The 17,212-nt window shown below is 40.4% G+C and overlaps 2 protein-coding genes across 5 annotated transcripts in view; one reads left to right on the plus strand and one right to left on the minus strand.

Moving 5' to 3' along the window:
* ABHD17B (abhydrolase domain containing 17B) overlaps positions 1-12,913 on the minus strand; it is a 48,884-nt gene extending 35,971 nt beyond the window's left edge. The window contains exon 1 of one of the 2 annotated variants that reach the window (XM_027549463.1): positions 12,310-12,913. The gene's annotated coding sequence lies outside the window, so the exon portion shown is untranslated. Of the gene's footprint in view, positions 1-12,065; positions 12,145-12,309 lie in introns of those variants that run through there. The other variant, XM_027549464.1, reaches the window with a different exon arrangement.
* A 289-nt stretch (positions 12,914-13,202) lies between these two features.
* The window catches only part of C8H9orf85 (chromosome 8 C9orf85 homolog), a 69,259-nt gene continuing 65,249 nt past the window's right edge, over positions 13,203-17,212 (plus strand). Inside the window, exon 1 of one of the 3 annotated variants that reach the window (XM_027549466.1) lies at positions 13,203-13,513. In XM_027549466.1, the coding sequence (XP_027405267.1) occupies positions 13,412-13,513 (102 nt within the window). In that variant the 5' untranslated portion in view covers positions 13,203-13,411. The remainder of the gene's footprint in view (positions 13,514-17,212) is intronic. The other 2 variants (XM_027549465.1, XM_027549467.1) reach the window with 2 other exon arrangements.

Here is a 17,212-nt window from a genome sequence, read left to right on the forward strand (position 1 = left end):
CTATGGACAGAAGAGCCTATCGGATTACAGTCCATGGGGTCGCAAAGAGTAGGACACGACTGAGCACACACTATTATTATTATTACTATTATTTACAGGTCAGCTTCTTTTATCCTCCTCTTATCTTTTGTTTAACTCACCCAAATCCAGGATTTATCTACCACTTTGGTCTTCCTGTCTGTTGTTCAGAGCCATATCCCTGGCTTCAACTATCACTTATACGCCAATGGTGTCTAAACCTAAATCTTTAGCACAGACCTCTCTCTTAAGCTATAGACCCTGAATATCTAAATCCATACTCTCTTCCCTCCTCCTCCCTTTCCCTTTTATTCTTCTAACTCAATCAAGGCCCAACTCCTACGTATCTCTCCATCACCTAAGTTACATTTTAGCTAAACTACTTTTCAATTTAATGTCATAAAGTCACTCAGAAATATCTTATTTCACACTCCTCTAATGCACATGCTACACTGCTGTCAACAAATTTCACATTTTTATTTAAAATTCTTCAATGGGTCTTATATTGCTCTTGGATAACCCTAAATTCTTTAGCATGTCATACATGATTGTCCCACCCTCTTCCCTTCCTTTTTTTAACTTAGCAGTGGCCACAGGATTGGAAAAGGTCAGTTTTCATTCCAATCCCAAAGAAAGGCAATTGCCAAAGAATGATTAAACTCTCGCACAATTGAACTCATTTCACATGCTAGCAAAGTAATGCTTAAAATTCCCCAAGCGAGGTTTCAACAGTACATGCACCGGGAACTTCCAGATGTTCAAGCTGGATTTAGAAAAGGCAGAGGAACCAGAGATCAAATTGTCAGCATCTGCTGGATTATAGAAAAAGCAAGAGTTTCAGAAAAACACCTACTTCTGCTTTATTGTCCATGCCAAACCCTTTGACTGTATGGATCACAACAAAACTGTGGAAAGTTCTTAAAGAGATGGGAATACCAGACCACCTGACCTGCCGCCGGGGAAATCTGTATGCAGGTCAAGAAGCAACAGAACTGGACATGGAACAACAGACTGGTTCCAAATAGGGAAAGCAGTACGTCAAGGCTGTGTATTGTCATCCTGCTTATTTAATTTGTATGCAGAGTACATCATGTGAAATGCAGGGCTGGATTAAGCACAAGCTGGAATCAAGATTGTCAGGAGAAATATCAATATCCTCAGATATGCACATGATACCACCCTTATGGCAGAAAACAAAGAGGAATTGAAGAGCCTCTTGATCAAAGCGCAAGAGGACAGTGAAAAAGCTGACTTAAAACTCAACATTCAAAAAATGAAGATCATGGCATCCGATCCCATCACTTCCTGGCAAATAGATGGGGAAACAATGGAAAGTGTGACAGACTTTATTTTCTTGGGCTTCCAAATCACTGCAGATGGTGACTACAGGCATGAAATTAAGACGTTTGTTCCTTGGAAGAAAAGCTATGACCAACCTAGACAGCATATTAAAAAGCAGAGACATTACTTTGCCAACAAAGGTCCATCTAGTCAAAGCTATGGTTTTTCCAGTAGTCATTTTATGAATGTGAGAGTTACATCATAAACAAAGTGAGTGCCAAAGAATTGATGCTTTTGAACTGTGGTGATGGAGAAGACTCTTGAGAGTCCCTTGGGCTGCAAGGAGATCCAACCAGTGCATCCTAAAGGAAACCAGTCCTGAATATTCATTGGAAGGCTGATGCTGAAGCTCCAATACTTTGGCCACCTGATGCAAATAACTGACTCACTGGAGAAGACCCGGATGCTGGGAAGATTGAAGGCGGGAGAAGAAAGGGACCATGGAGGGTAAGATGGTTGGATGGCACCACCAACTCGACGGACATGAGTCTGAACAAACTCTGGGAGTTGGTGATGGAGTGGAAAGCTGTGGTGTAGTCCAACGGGTCGCAAAGAGTCGGACATGACTAAGTGACTGAACTGATACTTCTCTTCCTAATATCTATCCTTATTTCTGAGCAATTTCCTTTCCATTCATTCTACTAAACATTTAGATAATCTCTTAGGGGCAACTTTTGTGTGAGTGCATACGCATGTATTAGGTCATAAAAGCAAAACTTCTCATGGATTTTAACAAATAAAAATTGAAAGCCATTACCCTAGGGAATTCTATCAGAATGTCCTCCATGTATATTTAAAGGTCCTCCTACTCACATTGACTTCACTGCCCCAAATCTTCATTAATAAAAGTGACATTGAGGTCTGTTAAAAAGCTGTGAATGAAATGTAACTTGTAGTGTTTCAGATTTATAAGCTTGCCAAACCAAGTTACTGAATGGCATTATTTTCTTCTTGATAGCTGATGTGGGGAAATTAATATTTTACTTTTAGAAGTGAAGATGGCAAAGCTAAAGAGTGAAAAATTATCAGTACACCAAGCAGGATACTAAACAGAAACAAAATATCTAGGTCATCTGCTAATGCCATTTTGGGGGAAATTTTATTACAGGAATTATTTCAATTGATTTTAATTTTCAAAGCACATTTAAGAATAATCTAAAATCAGAAGTCAAACAAATTTGTTGCAATTGGTAAACTGATAATGTCTTCTATTTTTGTTCCTGGAGGCATTTGCTTTTATTTCAGGTTTGTTGGGATTGGAATGCAGACTTGCCTATACCAGATTAATGACGTTTTCTTCAACCCCCACTCTTCTTCATCCTGACCTACGTCAAGCATATACTAATGCTCTTAATCCTATTCTTTTACTGTGGGTATCTTCTAAAAATAAATCTTAGTTATGCCAAGACAGACATAATGAAAATAATTTCTTTGCAATATGTATTTTAAGGGTAAAAACCCCTAACTCTATTGCCAATTCTAGTACCACCTCCTTACACACTGTAAGAAGCTATACAGGGAAAACTGAAAAGAAAGTCATAACTAAAATAGCATTTGCATCTAATGATTTTCTAAAGGCCACTAATTTAACAATATAACAAACTACATATTTTTGCTTTTATGCTTTAAAGAGAGTCAACTTAGCAATACTGCACAAAGAAAAAAAGAGCATAGAGAAAACATAACCATAATCAGATTTGGCCCAGATTCTCCTTGACTTTTTGTGTAACTTTATGCCATTTAGCAGTTTCAATTCCTTCAGGTACAAGATGATACATTTCTACCACCTCCATCACAAAAATGATGTGTGGTGATTAATGAGCTAATGCCTATAATACAATTTGAAGCTCTAGCATAAAGACACTATAAATAAAAACACTTTCCAACAAATCTGAATGAAATAATTTTCAAATTAAAAAAAAAGTTTAAAGGAAGGTACAGATGACTATATGTTAATGGTATATATTATTGGGTTGGCCAAAAAGGTTGTTCGGGTTTTTCCATAAGACAGTATGGAAAACTTGAATGAATGTTTTGGCCAACCCAATACTACACTGACTGGCTCTTCTCATTATTTCACAAGAGGTGAGATAAAATTTATCAACTGACACAGGTTATTATATATACTGTGACAAATGCTATAAAATAAAGTACAGAGTCACACAGAGTTGGACACAACTGACGCGATGCAGCAGCAGCAGCAGCAGCAGCAGCAGCAAAATACAGAGTGGTACATGAAATCTACATGGTGAGAGATGAGGGAAGGAGGTAGGTGTTTTCACTTGTTATCTCCTTTTATCTTTTTTAAAATTTTCAGTTGAGTTCAATCACTCAGTCATATCTGACTCTTTGCGACTCCATGGACTGGAGCGCACCAGGCCTCCCTGTCCATCACCAACTCCCAGAGTTTACTCAAACTCATGTCCATTGAGTCGGTGATGCCATCCAACCATCTCATCCTCTGTCATCCCCTTCTCCTCCCATCTTCAATCTTTCCCAGCATCAGAGTCTTTTCAAATGGGTCAGCTCTTCGCATCAGGTGGCCAAAGTACTGGAGTTTCAGCTTCAACATCAGTCCTTCCAATGAACACCCAGGACTCATTTCCTTTAGGATGGACTGGTTGGATCTCCTTGCAGTCCAAGGGACTCTCAATGAGATTCTTTCTCCAATACCATGGTTCAAAAGCATCAATTCTTCGGCACTCAGCTTTCTTTATAGTCTAACTCTCACATCCATACATGACTACTGGAAAAACCATAGCCTTGACTAGATGGACCTTTGTTGGCAAAGTAATGTCTCTGCTTTTTAACATGCTGTTTTAAATTTTATTTTTATTTATTTATTTGTCTGCACTGGGTCTTAGCTGAGGCATGTGGGATCTAGTTCTCTGACCAGGGATCAAAGCCAATTCCCCTGCATTGGAATGGGGAGGCTCAGTCACTGGACCACCAGGGAAGTCCCTCTCTTAATCTTAATAATACTTTTCTCAGAATATCATCTTTCTATATATGAAGAAATCAGGGCTTCAGGTTGTTATATCAATCAACTTGTCCAAGTTCATCCTCTTATTAAATGGGAGAGCCAGGAACACAGTTTTAACTTAACACTATATTCTGTCCAGTCTTCCAAGACTATGTGCATGGTCAAGGCCCTCACTGCTATCTCATATTTCCACTTATTCTCCCCTTCTGAAAGGTCAAAACCGCCTCATTTGATTCCCCCTTACCACTCTCTACCTTTTCTTTAAAAGTATTTATCACTTTCTAACATATTAGATATTTATTATGCATATTGTGTATAATCCTCTGCTAGGTGGTAAGCTCTAGGAAGTTAGGGATCTTCGCTTGTTTTGTTTACAGATGCAACCCCTCAAACCTAGAACAGTGACTGATACTCAGTAGACACTGGCCCATTCTTCCTTTCCCTTTTTTCATCTTTAACAGTATGAGGATGTGTTTAACCATTTTCACCTTTAATTCCTGGGAAAACAAAACAGTTAGGACCTATATCAGAGCTAAATTAACATTAAAATAATATTTGAATTTTGTCTGAAATTATGTTAAAAATTAGGATCATAAGTATTATTTAAAATATTCTAGTCAGAATAAAAAGAGATGACTAGACACATTAAACTGTAAAATGTAGAGATGCAGATGATGAAAGATTAGTACCTAAGAGTACCTGATCATTTTCAGTGATGTTTTAGATGATGAATGTGAGGCAAACATAAATAAAAAGGAATCAGAGTACTCTAAAAGCAGTAGTTCTCAAACCTTTTATTAAAATCCAGTCAAATTTTTTTTAAAAAGTTGGAATGATAAGAGTTATCAAATTTATGTTACAAACTAAATATAATCTAGTATCACTATAATTTCATAAGAGCACATTAACATAAAAATAATTTCAGTATAAAGGGTAGTCATTTTTATTAAGTAAATTTAGATTCACAAATATCTCATTATATATAAACAGCTCCACACGTATTTAACATCTAAATGTGAAAAAGTAAAACTTTTACAACAAACTATAACAATCTTTACAATCTCAAGAGACTTCCTTTACAGAGAAAAAGTACCATCATGAGAGAATAAATTTGCCATTAAAATTAAGAATGTCTAGTCATCAAAAGATACCGTATTTAAAATGAAAAGGCATTGTAAAGACTAGAAAATATTTCTAAAGCCTACTAAGTACTATCATCCTAAATACATAAAAAGTACTTACAAATCAATAAAATAATCTCAAAGAAAAACAGAATAGGCAATTCACAGAAAAGGAACATGAATCGCTGAAAACCAAGTTAAAGTGTTCTTAACTACACAACTAACGGGGGAAGATATATATGAAAATTACAATGAGGTAACATTTCATATTCCTTAGAATGTCAAAATTTAAGAAGTCTTAAGTATTTGGAATGGTGAATTTAACTCAGATGACCATTATGTCTACTACTATGGGCAAGAATCCCTTAGAAGAAATGGAGTAGCCATCATAGTCAACAAAAGAGTCTGAAATGAAGTACTTGGATGCGATATCAAAAATGACAGAATGATCTCTATATGTTTCCAAGGCAAACCATTCAATATCATGGTAATCCAAGTCTATGCCCCAACCAGTAACGCTGAACGGTTCTATGAAGACCTAAAAGACCTTCTAGAACTAACATCTCCAAAAGATGTCCTTTTCATTACAGGGGACTGGAATGCTAAAGTAAAAGTCAAGAAATACCTAGAGTAACAGGCAAATTTGACCTTGGAGTAGAGAATGAGACAGGGCAAAGGCTAACAGAGATTTACCAAGAGAATGCACTGGTCATGGCAGACACCCTCTTCCAACAACACAAGAGAAGACTCTACACATGGACATCACCAAATGGTGAACACTGAAACCGTATTGATTATATTCTTTGCAGCCAAAATGGAGAAGCTCTATACAGTTAGCAAAAACAAGATCGGGAGCTGACTGTGGCTCATTCATGAACTCCTTATTGCCAAATTCAGACTTAAATTGAAGAAAGTGGGGAAAACCACTAGACCATTCAGGTATGACCTAAATCAAATCCCTTATGATTATACAGTGGAAGTGACAAATAGATTTAAGGACCAGATCTGATGGACAGAGTGCCTGACGAACTATGGACGGAGGTTTGTGACAATATACAGGAGACAGGAATCAAGACCATCCCCAAGAAAAGGAAATGCAAAAAAGCAAAATGGGTGTCTGAGGAGGCTTACAAATAGCTGTGAAAAGAAGAGAAGTGAAAAGCAAAGGAGAAAAGGAAAGATATACCTATTTGAATGCAGAGTTCCAAAGAATAGCAAGGAGAGTTAAGAAAGCCTTCCTCAGCGATCAAAGCAAAGAAATAGAGGAAAACAATAGATTAGGAAAGACTAGAGATCTCTTCAAGAAAATTAGAGATACCAAAGGAACATTTTATGCAAAGATGGACTCAATGAGGACAAAAATGGCATGGACCTAAAAGAAGCAGAGGATATTAAGAAGAGGTGGCAAGAATACACAGAAGAACTGTGCCAAAAAGATCTTCACGACCCAGATAATCACAATGGTGCGATCACTCACCTAGAGCCAGACATCCTGGAATGTGAAGTCAAGTGGGCCTTAGAAAGCATCACTATGAACAAAGTTAGGGGTAGTTATGGAATTCCAGTTGAGCTATTTCAAATCCTAGAAGACAATGCTGTGAAAGTGCTGCACTCACCATGTCAGCAAATTTGGAAAACTCAGCAGTGGCCACAGGATTGGAAAATGTCAGTTTTCATTCCAATCCCAAAGAAAGGCAATGCCAAAGAATGCTCAAACTACCGCACAATTGCACTCATTCACACACTAGTAAAGTAATGCTCAAAATTCTCCAAGCCAGGCTTCAGCAATGCATGAACCATGACTTCCAGATGTTCAAGCTGGTTTTAGCAAAGGCAGAGGAACCAGAGATCAAATTGCCAACATTCACTGGATTATTGAAAAAGCAAGAGAGTTCCAGAAAAACATGTACTGCTGCTTTTTTGACTATGCCAAAGCCTTTGACTGTGTGGATCACAACAAACTGGAAAATTCTGAAAGAGATGGGAATACCAGACCACCTGACCTGACTCTTGAGAAACCTACATGCAGGTCAGAAAGCAACAGTTAGAACTGGACATGGAACAACAGACTGGTTCCAAATAGGAAAAGTGTCACCCTGCTTGTTTAACTTATAGGTAGAGTACATCCTGCGAAATGCTGGGCTGGAGGAAGCACAAGCTGGAATCAAGAGCGCCGGAAGAAATATCAATAACCTCACATATGCAGATGACACCACCCTTATGGGAGAAAGTGAAGAAGAACTAAAGAGACTCCTGATGAAAATGAAAGAGGAGAGTGACAAAGTTGGCTTAAAGCTCAACATGCAGAAAACTAAGATCATGGCATCCGGTCCCATCACTTCATGGCAAACAGATGGGGAAACAGTGGAAACCATAAAAGACTTTATTTTTGGGGGCTCCAAAATCGCTGCAGATGGTGACCGCATGCATGAAATTAAAAGACGTTTACTCCTTGGGAGGAAAGTTATGACCAACCTAGATAGCATATTCAAAAGCAGAGACATTACTTTGCCAACAAAGGTCCGTCTAGTCAAGGCTATGGTTTTTCCAGTAGTCATGTATGGATGTGAGAGTTGGAGTATAAAAAAAGCTGAGTGCCGAAGAATTGATGCTTTTGAACTGTGGTGTTGGAGAAGACTCTTGAGAGTCTCTTGGACTGCAAGGAGATCCAACCAGTCCATCCTAAAGGAAATTAGTCCTGGGTGTTCATTGGAAGGACTGATGCTGAAGCTGAAACGCCAATACTTTGGCCACTTGATGCGAAGAGAGGACTCATTTGAAAAGATGCTGAGAAAGACTGAAGGCAGGAGGAGAAGGGGACAACGGAGGATGAGATGGTTAGATGGCATCACTGACTCAATGGACATGAGTTTGGGTAAACTCCACGAGTTGGTAATGGACAGGGAGGCCTGGCATGCTGCGGTTCATGGGGTTGCAAAGAGTTGGACACAACTGAGTGACTGAACTGAAGTACTTGGAAGGTGGAGAAACAGATCCTTTCATTCATTACTGATATACTCTGGAGAGAAAACTGATTGTATCTAATGAAGGTGAAGAAGCAGCTCCTATCCTATGTTCCAGCAGTCTGATACTATTGATAGATTTATATCCCAGGGCAATCTTTCTCAATAATGGCTTTTTAGTTGTAACAAATGGGGGGCACTACTCAATAGATGCCAGGGACACGACACACTTGTGGTATGTAAAGATAATGCTGCCCCATGTCCAGTGACTTCTGAACATTCTGCTGGACACTCATTTAAGGGACCAGAACGAAAAACTAAGGTCAGATATTAATAAATAGGACTTAACACAAAGTATAGTTGCATTGTTTTAACAAAGATTAAGATGTAAAAGAGTGCAACCCCCGTGTAAAGAGAGAAGACTGCATTTTTATTTTTGTTCAAACTTTACTGAAATTATAGTTATTTCAGAAACTTATCAAATCAAATCCCTCTATCGCTATTCCAGTGGCCAACTAAACACATGTGTTTAATCTACTTTAGCAGCTGTCCTAGTCAAGGTGATCCCATCTGTTCAAAGTATCTGACTACTACTATGTCTTCTAGCAGCGCTTCTTAGACTTCTAGGTACACTCAGTTCATCTGGGAATCCTGTTAACATTCAGCATCTTAGTAATTAGGGTAGGACCTGAGGTTCTGATTTCTAACCAACCCCCAGAATTCTGATGTTTTTGGTCTATTATTACACTTGGTAGCAAGATTACAATGTGGTTGAACCTCAGCATTTCACAGTGCAATACATTACTTTGTTATAAATTATTTCTTTATTTTAGTAAGCATATTACTTTATTTAAAATACCAACTGAAGTTTATTATTATGAATTTCATTTAGGACAGTATTGGGGAGGTTGTAAAATATTTGTATAAAAATGAGATATAGGTTCAAGAGCCACTCTGCAGGAAGTCTTCCACTTTACCTAAATAAACATATACAAGAATATTCCCTATGCTGTGTTTAATAAGAAAACAACTGGAAACCACTAAAATCACTAACAGAAACGTGATACAGTCACGTAATAAAACACATACCAAATGACAGTAATAATAAACTAGAGCTACCAGAATCAGCACAGATAAATCTTGGCTTGTTCAGTGAAGAAAGCAAGCTACAGATATAAAAACCATACTTAAACAGTCTTAAACCAATAAAAGAAAAACCATATAATGCTCATGGATATAAAGGAATGTAGTAACGTATAAACACATGGATAGGAAGGATACATGTCAATTTGGGGTTTGTTGTCGGGAGTGTGGAAATAGGATTTAAGAGGGGTACCAAGTATAGGGGAAGCTTTGTTTTGTAGTTATAACTTTCCAACTGGGTAATGAGTGCATGAATATTCATTATGTTATAAGTTAACAGTACTTCTAGTACTATCTTATTTTTCACTTCACCTGAATTGGCAAAAACTTCCTAGACAGAAGTTTGGAAAACACTGCTCCAAAGGAAAGGACTCAGAATCAGAAGTCAGGAGACCCAGATTCAAGTCTCAGTTCTGGTTCTTAAAAATTGTGTAGCTTTAGACAATTCAAATAATTAAACTTCTCTAGGCTTCATTTGTAATAAAGTCATAAAGCATCATTTTTCCTCTCCGACTCAGAAGTCTGGGTTTGAGAGGCATATTGGTATGCGAGAAATCTTTAACAGCATAGGAAAAGTAGGAGTAATTTTTGAGAATTAAGAGCAAAACCTTGGATATAGTAGAAATAAAATCTATCAGTAAATCAACCAACTCAATCTATCACCCTACTTTCTTGTCATCACTGATTCTAAAGATATGACACCAAATTATATATTCTTAACACTGGAGAAAATTAGAGTTTATCATTCCTAAGTGATAGCATATGGATAGAGCCTCCCTATTATAACTATGTTTATCCTAATTCTTCACCAAGAAACTGAAATTCATAATACGAAAACAAACTTAGAGAATTGCATTAAAAAGTACTGTTATTCACGAAAACAACCAATGTAACATAACCAGAAGAACTGTTGGTTCTCACTGCCCTTTCCTCACAGTGAGCAGGTGGCACATTTTATTAGCCCTATATCACAGATGGAGAAACTGACTCAGATGTGAGATAGCATGCCTGGAGTTGTAGACCAATTCAGTGACAAAACCTGGAACAGACACTAATTGCCTAGTTCTTCTGTGTTCAGTAAATTGCCCAAAACATTACATTGCCATGATGCTTTATGGTAATTCTGTTTGTCACAGGAAATAGAATATTCTTTGTCAGAGGTCATACACATTTCAAAACCGGCAAAGATACTCAAGGAGCAAGCCACTGATCAACTACCGTACTGCACAGCAAGAGACAAAATTAAAACTGCCTAGCCTGCTAAAAATCTAATCCTATCCTTGCCAATTAACCTTATTAATACTAGAGTAGGAGAAAAGCGAGGTCAAAATATGGGTGAGAGTGCTATTTATTTCTTCCTGGATCTCAAGTAATATAGTAATTATTGCCCAACAGGGACCTTAATTCCTTTTTAAGTTGAAGCATGGCTATCTCCACTGCTCTTCTCTAAGTCAGCCTCCACCCCTACTTCCAACAAGCAAAGAACTGGGTACCCAATTAGAACACTGTCAATTATGATAATTACCAAAATATTGGCTACGATTAGATATTAGATAAATCATCCAAATGAGTTTATGCTATAAACATATGAGACAAACTCTTTACCAAAAAACCCTCATTTTATTACGTCTTCTTGTTAATGTAAACAGATGAATGCTATTACAACATGTACCTGACTTTTTACTCAGATTCATTAGGTAGTTTTAAACGCTGACACAAGAACTCCAAAATTCTTTTTACTTACTGGAGCCTTAAAAAAAAGAATCAATGAATTATCTTGCGGATCAAGAACTGTATATCACAAAAAAAACTATTAAACATGAATACCTTTTCATAAGCTAAGAGCAAAAAATTAAAGGTCACCCTCCCTGCATTCCGTTACTCACTCTTCTGCTTAACAAATACAGTTCACACTGACTTTGATAAATCAACGTGTCGTTTTAGAAAGTTGTGTCCTGGCATTGGCAGAAATCACCATGGATCAAAGCTCTGAACATTTCTTTAAAAAAAAAAAAAAAAAAAAGCCAGGGTTAAACTCTCTTTAAAACACCTCTTCACAACAGTACAACCTAACTTGACAGAACTTTTCGTTTCAGGGTTCAAAAAATTTCAACAAAACACTAATTTTTCAATTCAAAAACAATTCCTGGTGAGCTTATCCTAGAGTTCGAGTGAAGCTCGATCATCGAGAGAAAAAGACCCTAGAAAGGCCGGACCAGAACACACAAATCACCAAGGACCCGGCATGATTCGATCTAAAAATGAAGGCTGGCACATTCGAGGACATTCAGGAGACAGTTTTCAGGCGACGCGAATTTCACAATGAGCGAGGGTGGGAATGTGAACCTGACCCCATCTTTCCGTCCAAGGGAGAAGAGCAAAAAATGAAATGAGACTTCTCTGCAAGGAGGACCCAAAACCTTCCCCAATCGATCTGTCCGTCCCTCTCCCGCCCTCCGACTCCCGCAGCCTCATCGACCGCAAAGACTTTCCTACCTCTCCCCTTCACCGAACCAACAGACAATCTTCTCAAAATCCCAGATCCGATCGGGAGTGGCTTCTGAGCCTTTCCCAGCGCCTAGAGGAATCCCGGTCGCCAACAACAAAGACGCCTCCCGTTCCCCTCCCCCCGCCCGGCCCCGGCTCGTCCCTCCCGCGCTGCGTCTCCCGGCCCAGCGCCCCCTCCTCCAGCCCGGCCGCAGAGCCCAGGCCCCCACCTCCCCGCCGCGGCCCCACGCACCTGCACCTGAGGGCCGCAGCCAAGGCGTCAGGCTGAAAGGGCCGGGAGGGAACCTCTGCCGCCGCGCTGTCCTCTGCGAGGCGCGATCCACGCTGCTGCTGCTGCTGCCGCTGCCGGACTCTGCCCGCCTGCGGGCGGGCCCGGCCGAGAAGCCAGGAAGAGGGCTGCAGCCCCCGGCGCCGGGACGTGGAAGGACAGCGGCGCCCGAGGGGGCCGGCTTAAGCTCCTGAGTCTCGCCTCGCGCCGACCCTGTTCCTCCACACGGGCTCGCGTTCTGCTGACTAACGGCCCCGGCGCGAGGCGCTGGAGCGGCCGCCTCCGCCGCCGCGGTCGGCTGCTCTTGGGCCTCACGTCCCGCGCGGCCGTGGTCGCAGCTGCCGCAGCCGCCGCCACCTCCCTTTCTGGCACTGCAGACACCACCCAGACCCAGCCAGATCTTTTCTTTTTTCTAATTCTCTTTTCTTCGCTCCCCTACAGCCTGATGGCCGCGGGGCTCGCTCTCGTGGCGGGAGGCTGGAAGGGAAAACCTGGGGTTTGCGGAGAGCTCACTAAGCTAGGAGTTGGTCACTGACTGTAGGAAGATGCCAAAGCTGACCCCGGCTCCAGCCTGCGAGCGGGCAGGGGGAGGGACGGAGTCTAGTTTAGCCCGACTTCCACCAATCACAAGCAACCCGGAGGTGTAGCGCTCCGGAGAGGCTGAGCAGAGTCGGCAGGAGGCGGGGATTGCGGAAAAGGAGAGCCAATAGAAGCAAGGCCTCCCCGCCCCTCGACTTTGATGGACTGCCACATTCGGACCAATGGGGGAATTCTCGCTTCGAAGAAAGCGGGATTTTTACGCCGGGATTGAGAGAGAGAGGCTGAGCGAAGGGGGAAGGATCGAGACTGGGCGGTTTTAAAAGGGCCTTGAGGGCGCTGAGAGGCCTGAGGGTGTCCTTTGACCCCCTCGAGGAGTCACGTGGGTAGGCCGGGGGCGGGAACAGAAAGGCTGGTTAAGTTCCTTCCGGGTCAGTAGTAGAAGCGTGAGCTCCGTGGGATACTTCCTCGCAACTTACTCTTGCCTGCACCTTCCTTGTCCCAGAACGAGGCGATTGTCGTTTCTGCGATGAGCTCACAGAAAGGGAACGTGACTCGTTCCAGGCCTCAGAGGCACCAGAATACTTTTAGCTTCAAAAATGACAAGTTTGATAAGAGTGTTCAGACCAAGGTAGGAACCTGCCTGTTGCACTAAATCTGACTCCAGGGAGGAATGGTTCAGTGGAGGGGAGAGAAGGAGGAGTTGGCGAAGCCAAATGTGGATCGCAGCCCGGAGTTTTGGCTGCACTGCAGCCCTTTCTAAAATGATATTCCCACGTCCTTTCTTTGACCTGCATGTGTTGTCTCCTAGTAAATATTTATATTTGGCAGTCAACATTTAACTAATTGTATAAAGTGAACGGGACCCTCATCAAATTTAAAATGCAATGGGAAAATCGCGTCGTTGAACGTTCCCAATCTGGATTACATATTTGCAGTAGGAAAACGAGGTTTATGGCGCGAGTGTCTTTTTTCAAAGGTTGCACCAAGTCTATGCAGTCACTATTTCTTTTTGGAAAACCCCAGGCCCATAGGTTTGTAGGGAGAGTGTCAAAGTTCTTAAGGGCTCTTAGCCCTAGTATCTGCACCAACACAGTGGGAATTTCTCTCTCATTTGTAAGATTGTTTTGAGAATCAAATTATTTGATCAATGTAAAAATGCTTGTTTTGCTGTTTATATTTCTTTAGAAGATTTCTTTAAGCTGGAAGCAAATTCAGACTGAATAGATAGCCAAAAGTCTTGGGTTATATGCACCTACTGATTTGCTGTTAAGTATTTCCCCCTCCTCCCTTAGCTGTAAGGAGTGGAGATAATCGAAGACAAGAGCAGCTTGGGGGCAGCCTCCAGTATATCAGGTAAACCTGATATTAACATAAACTGGAGCCCAGCTTTGCTAGATGTATGGCTTAAGCAAGTTATGTAATATTTAGTTTCTTTGAGTCTTACTTTGATCACAAATGAGAAACCTGCCAGTATTATTGTGAAGTTAAAGTAAATCCATGTATATGAATAATCTGGATCATAATTAGTGTCCGACAGGTGATTAATTTCTCAACATTAGCTGCTGCTGCTGCTGCTAAGTCGTTTCAGTCCTGTCCGACTCTGTGCGACCCTATAGATGGCAGCCCACCAGGCTCCCCCTTCCCTGGGATTCTCCAGGCAAGAACACTGGAGTGGGTTGCCATTTCCTTCTCCAATGCATGAAAGTGAAAGTGAAGTCCCTCAGTCCTGTCCGACTCTTAGCGACCCCATGGACTGCAGCCTACCAGGCTCCTCCATCCATGGGATTTTCCAGGCAAGAGTACTGGAGTGGGCTGCCATTGCCTTCTCCCAACATTAGCTACAAAAGCAAAATGACTGTTTAGGGTACCCAGGGACTTCCTTTTCCTTTCCTCTTTCTATTTTCACTATACAGATATTTAAGGGGCATCTCTCCTGTTCAAGGACCTATTACATGTGTATACAGTGTTCAAAAGAGTTGACTTCAAGGAACTTACGGTTTTCTGGGTCATGGGACAATAAGCACAGAGATGTATAATTATAAATTCTGATGAAGGGAAGCACAGTTGAGTGAAGAGTAGGGGGGATTATTTTTGATTGGATGCTCAGAGGCCCTCTCCTTGCTCTTAATTTGGTTCAAATTCAGAAGGAAAACCTGGAGCAACATTTGGGAAGACTTTACCAAGTTTGTGCCTGTCATCAATAGGTAAAACAGAGTAAAAAGCTGTGCTGTTCCAAATAGATGTCTGTCTTGTCCTGTATTCTTACTCTAAGTTTTTGTACAAGCATTTACTTCTATTGTTTTTCATCAGGTGATAAAAAGCAGTTTGTTTAATAAGTGAAAGTGTTACTGACTCTTTGCAACCCCATTAGCCTGCCAGTCCATGGGATTCTCCAGGCAAGAATACTGCAGTGCGTTGCGATTACCTTCTCCAGGGGATCATCCTCATCCAGGGATTGAGGCTGATTCTTTACCATCTGAGCCACCAGGGAAGCCCTGTTTAATAAGTAGCGGCAGTGTAGCTTACTGTGCTTCTTGTCCTTGTAAGTACAAGGCTTCTGGAACTTGTACTTCTTGTCCTAGCACTTCTTCCTGGACTTCCTGTACTTTTCATTGTGTGTTTTCTAGTATTATCTAACAACCTTGTCATTATGGTTTCAAATCTTTTCATGCATCTCAAGTTCAGTTGATAAGTTTCATTCTGTTTATTACTTTTATCATTCATTGCTTTGTCTCTATTAAGTTGTGAGGAAGTCTCATTTGTACATTGGTGGAACCACCAGGTGCTTTGTTATTGAAGGTGCTAACAAAAACAGCAAGAAATATTTTACTGAGAAAGGATCATCAGGTTGATTGTTCCTGTGTCTTACGGAGGTATAGTAAGGAATGTCACTGCATTCATGGCAAATTCTTGAACCAGCTATGTTCAGCTGTCGAAAGCCAGGATTTTTTTGTAAGCATCTGACGGTGTCTTCATTCCTGTGCTTTACACCAGAAAGGTGTTTGACTCTAACAAAGGAGTGCTAAGATGTGCATGGTTCTCTGTAACTCTCCATGGAGGATTATAGTAACAACTGACTACTTTGTACCTCATTATTTTGTGGGAGTCTTGCAGGATAGTTCCCCTTTTCCTCTGCCAAGTAGTTTATCAAGACTGAAGTTAAAAGTTGGATAATGAGATGTTTTATTGAAGGACAGCTTATAAATTTCAGACAGTATCCCAAAAAGACACAGATGATAGTTGTCTTAAATATATTCTCAAAGAGGAGAGAAGCTTGGCATTCCAAATGCCAAACTTGAACCAGTGAGTCAAAGTAAAAGAGACAGGTTTCAGCTCAACATAAGGGAATTGTCTAATAGTGATTAGCATGCACTAGAATTTTATAACCTCCCTTTCTCTGGGGTTATTAAAAGAAGCCTCTATGGCCATTGGTCTGCAGTACCCTCTCGTGACTTGCAAAGGTGGGTGGAAATGGGAGTAGTTTCATATCTCTTCTAGTCCTTGGTACTAAAACATTGATTATATCAAGACAGGCTTGTGTCCCTTACTGGAAAGGCACTGATGTGTAGTGGAAGGAACCTTGGACCAAGAAAACAGACCCACATTGTAGCTCCTGTTGTGTTTATTTTGCTCTGTGATTTAGACAGTTTACATACAGCTGTTAACCTATGCTACAGGGGCTGATATTATCTTTTGTGTTACCTTCCTCTCTCAGTTTCTGCGGAGATGATTACAAGAAATATTTTTAAGAAATAGTGATATAAATATGCACTAAACATCAGTGTATGATCATTTATATGGACTTGCAGTTGCTCAAAGCATAAAAAGTTGATTAGAAATGTTTGTTGAAAAATACTGAAACACAGAAATGTGTAAAGTAAGTGAAAGTACCTTTTTCCAGGCCTGTTCGTCTTCAGATGTAGTCATTGTTAACAGTTTGATGTGTGTGTTTTTAGACATCTAAGCACAATATAGTACATATGAAATAAAATACATTTCTCCTTTTTCATTAGGAAGATTGGGTATGTCAGAACATAGAGATTAAGCTCTTTCTTTTTTAATGGTTGTGTACTATTCTGTCTTACATATGTAGAAGCTTAATTACTTTTCCTATTAGTAAACTTTTGAGTTGTTTTCAAATTTTCACTGTGACAAATGAAGCTGCAATGAAATTCTTGTATTCATGTTATTTGTTCCACATCATTTATATGGTACGAAACATTGTGGTAGATACTAGGGGTATAAGGTTGAGTGTAATATACAGCCAGGCCTTTAATTGAAGCATATAGTTTGGTGGGTAAGGTGACAGGCATTAAGTAATCTTTTG

Source organism: Bos indicus x Bos taurus, chromosome 8 (assembly GCF_003369695.1).
Source record: "Bos indicus x Bos taurus breed Angus x Brahman F1 hybrid chromosome 8, Bos_hybrid_MaternalHap_v2.0, whole genome shotgun sequence".
In the NCBI taxonomy this organism is placed as follows: Eukaryota; Metazoa; Chordata; class Mammalia; order Artiodactyla; family Bovidae; genus Bos; species Bos indicus x Bos taurus.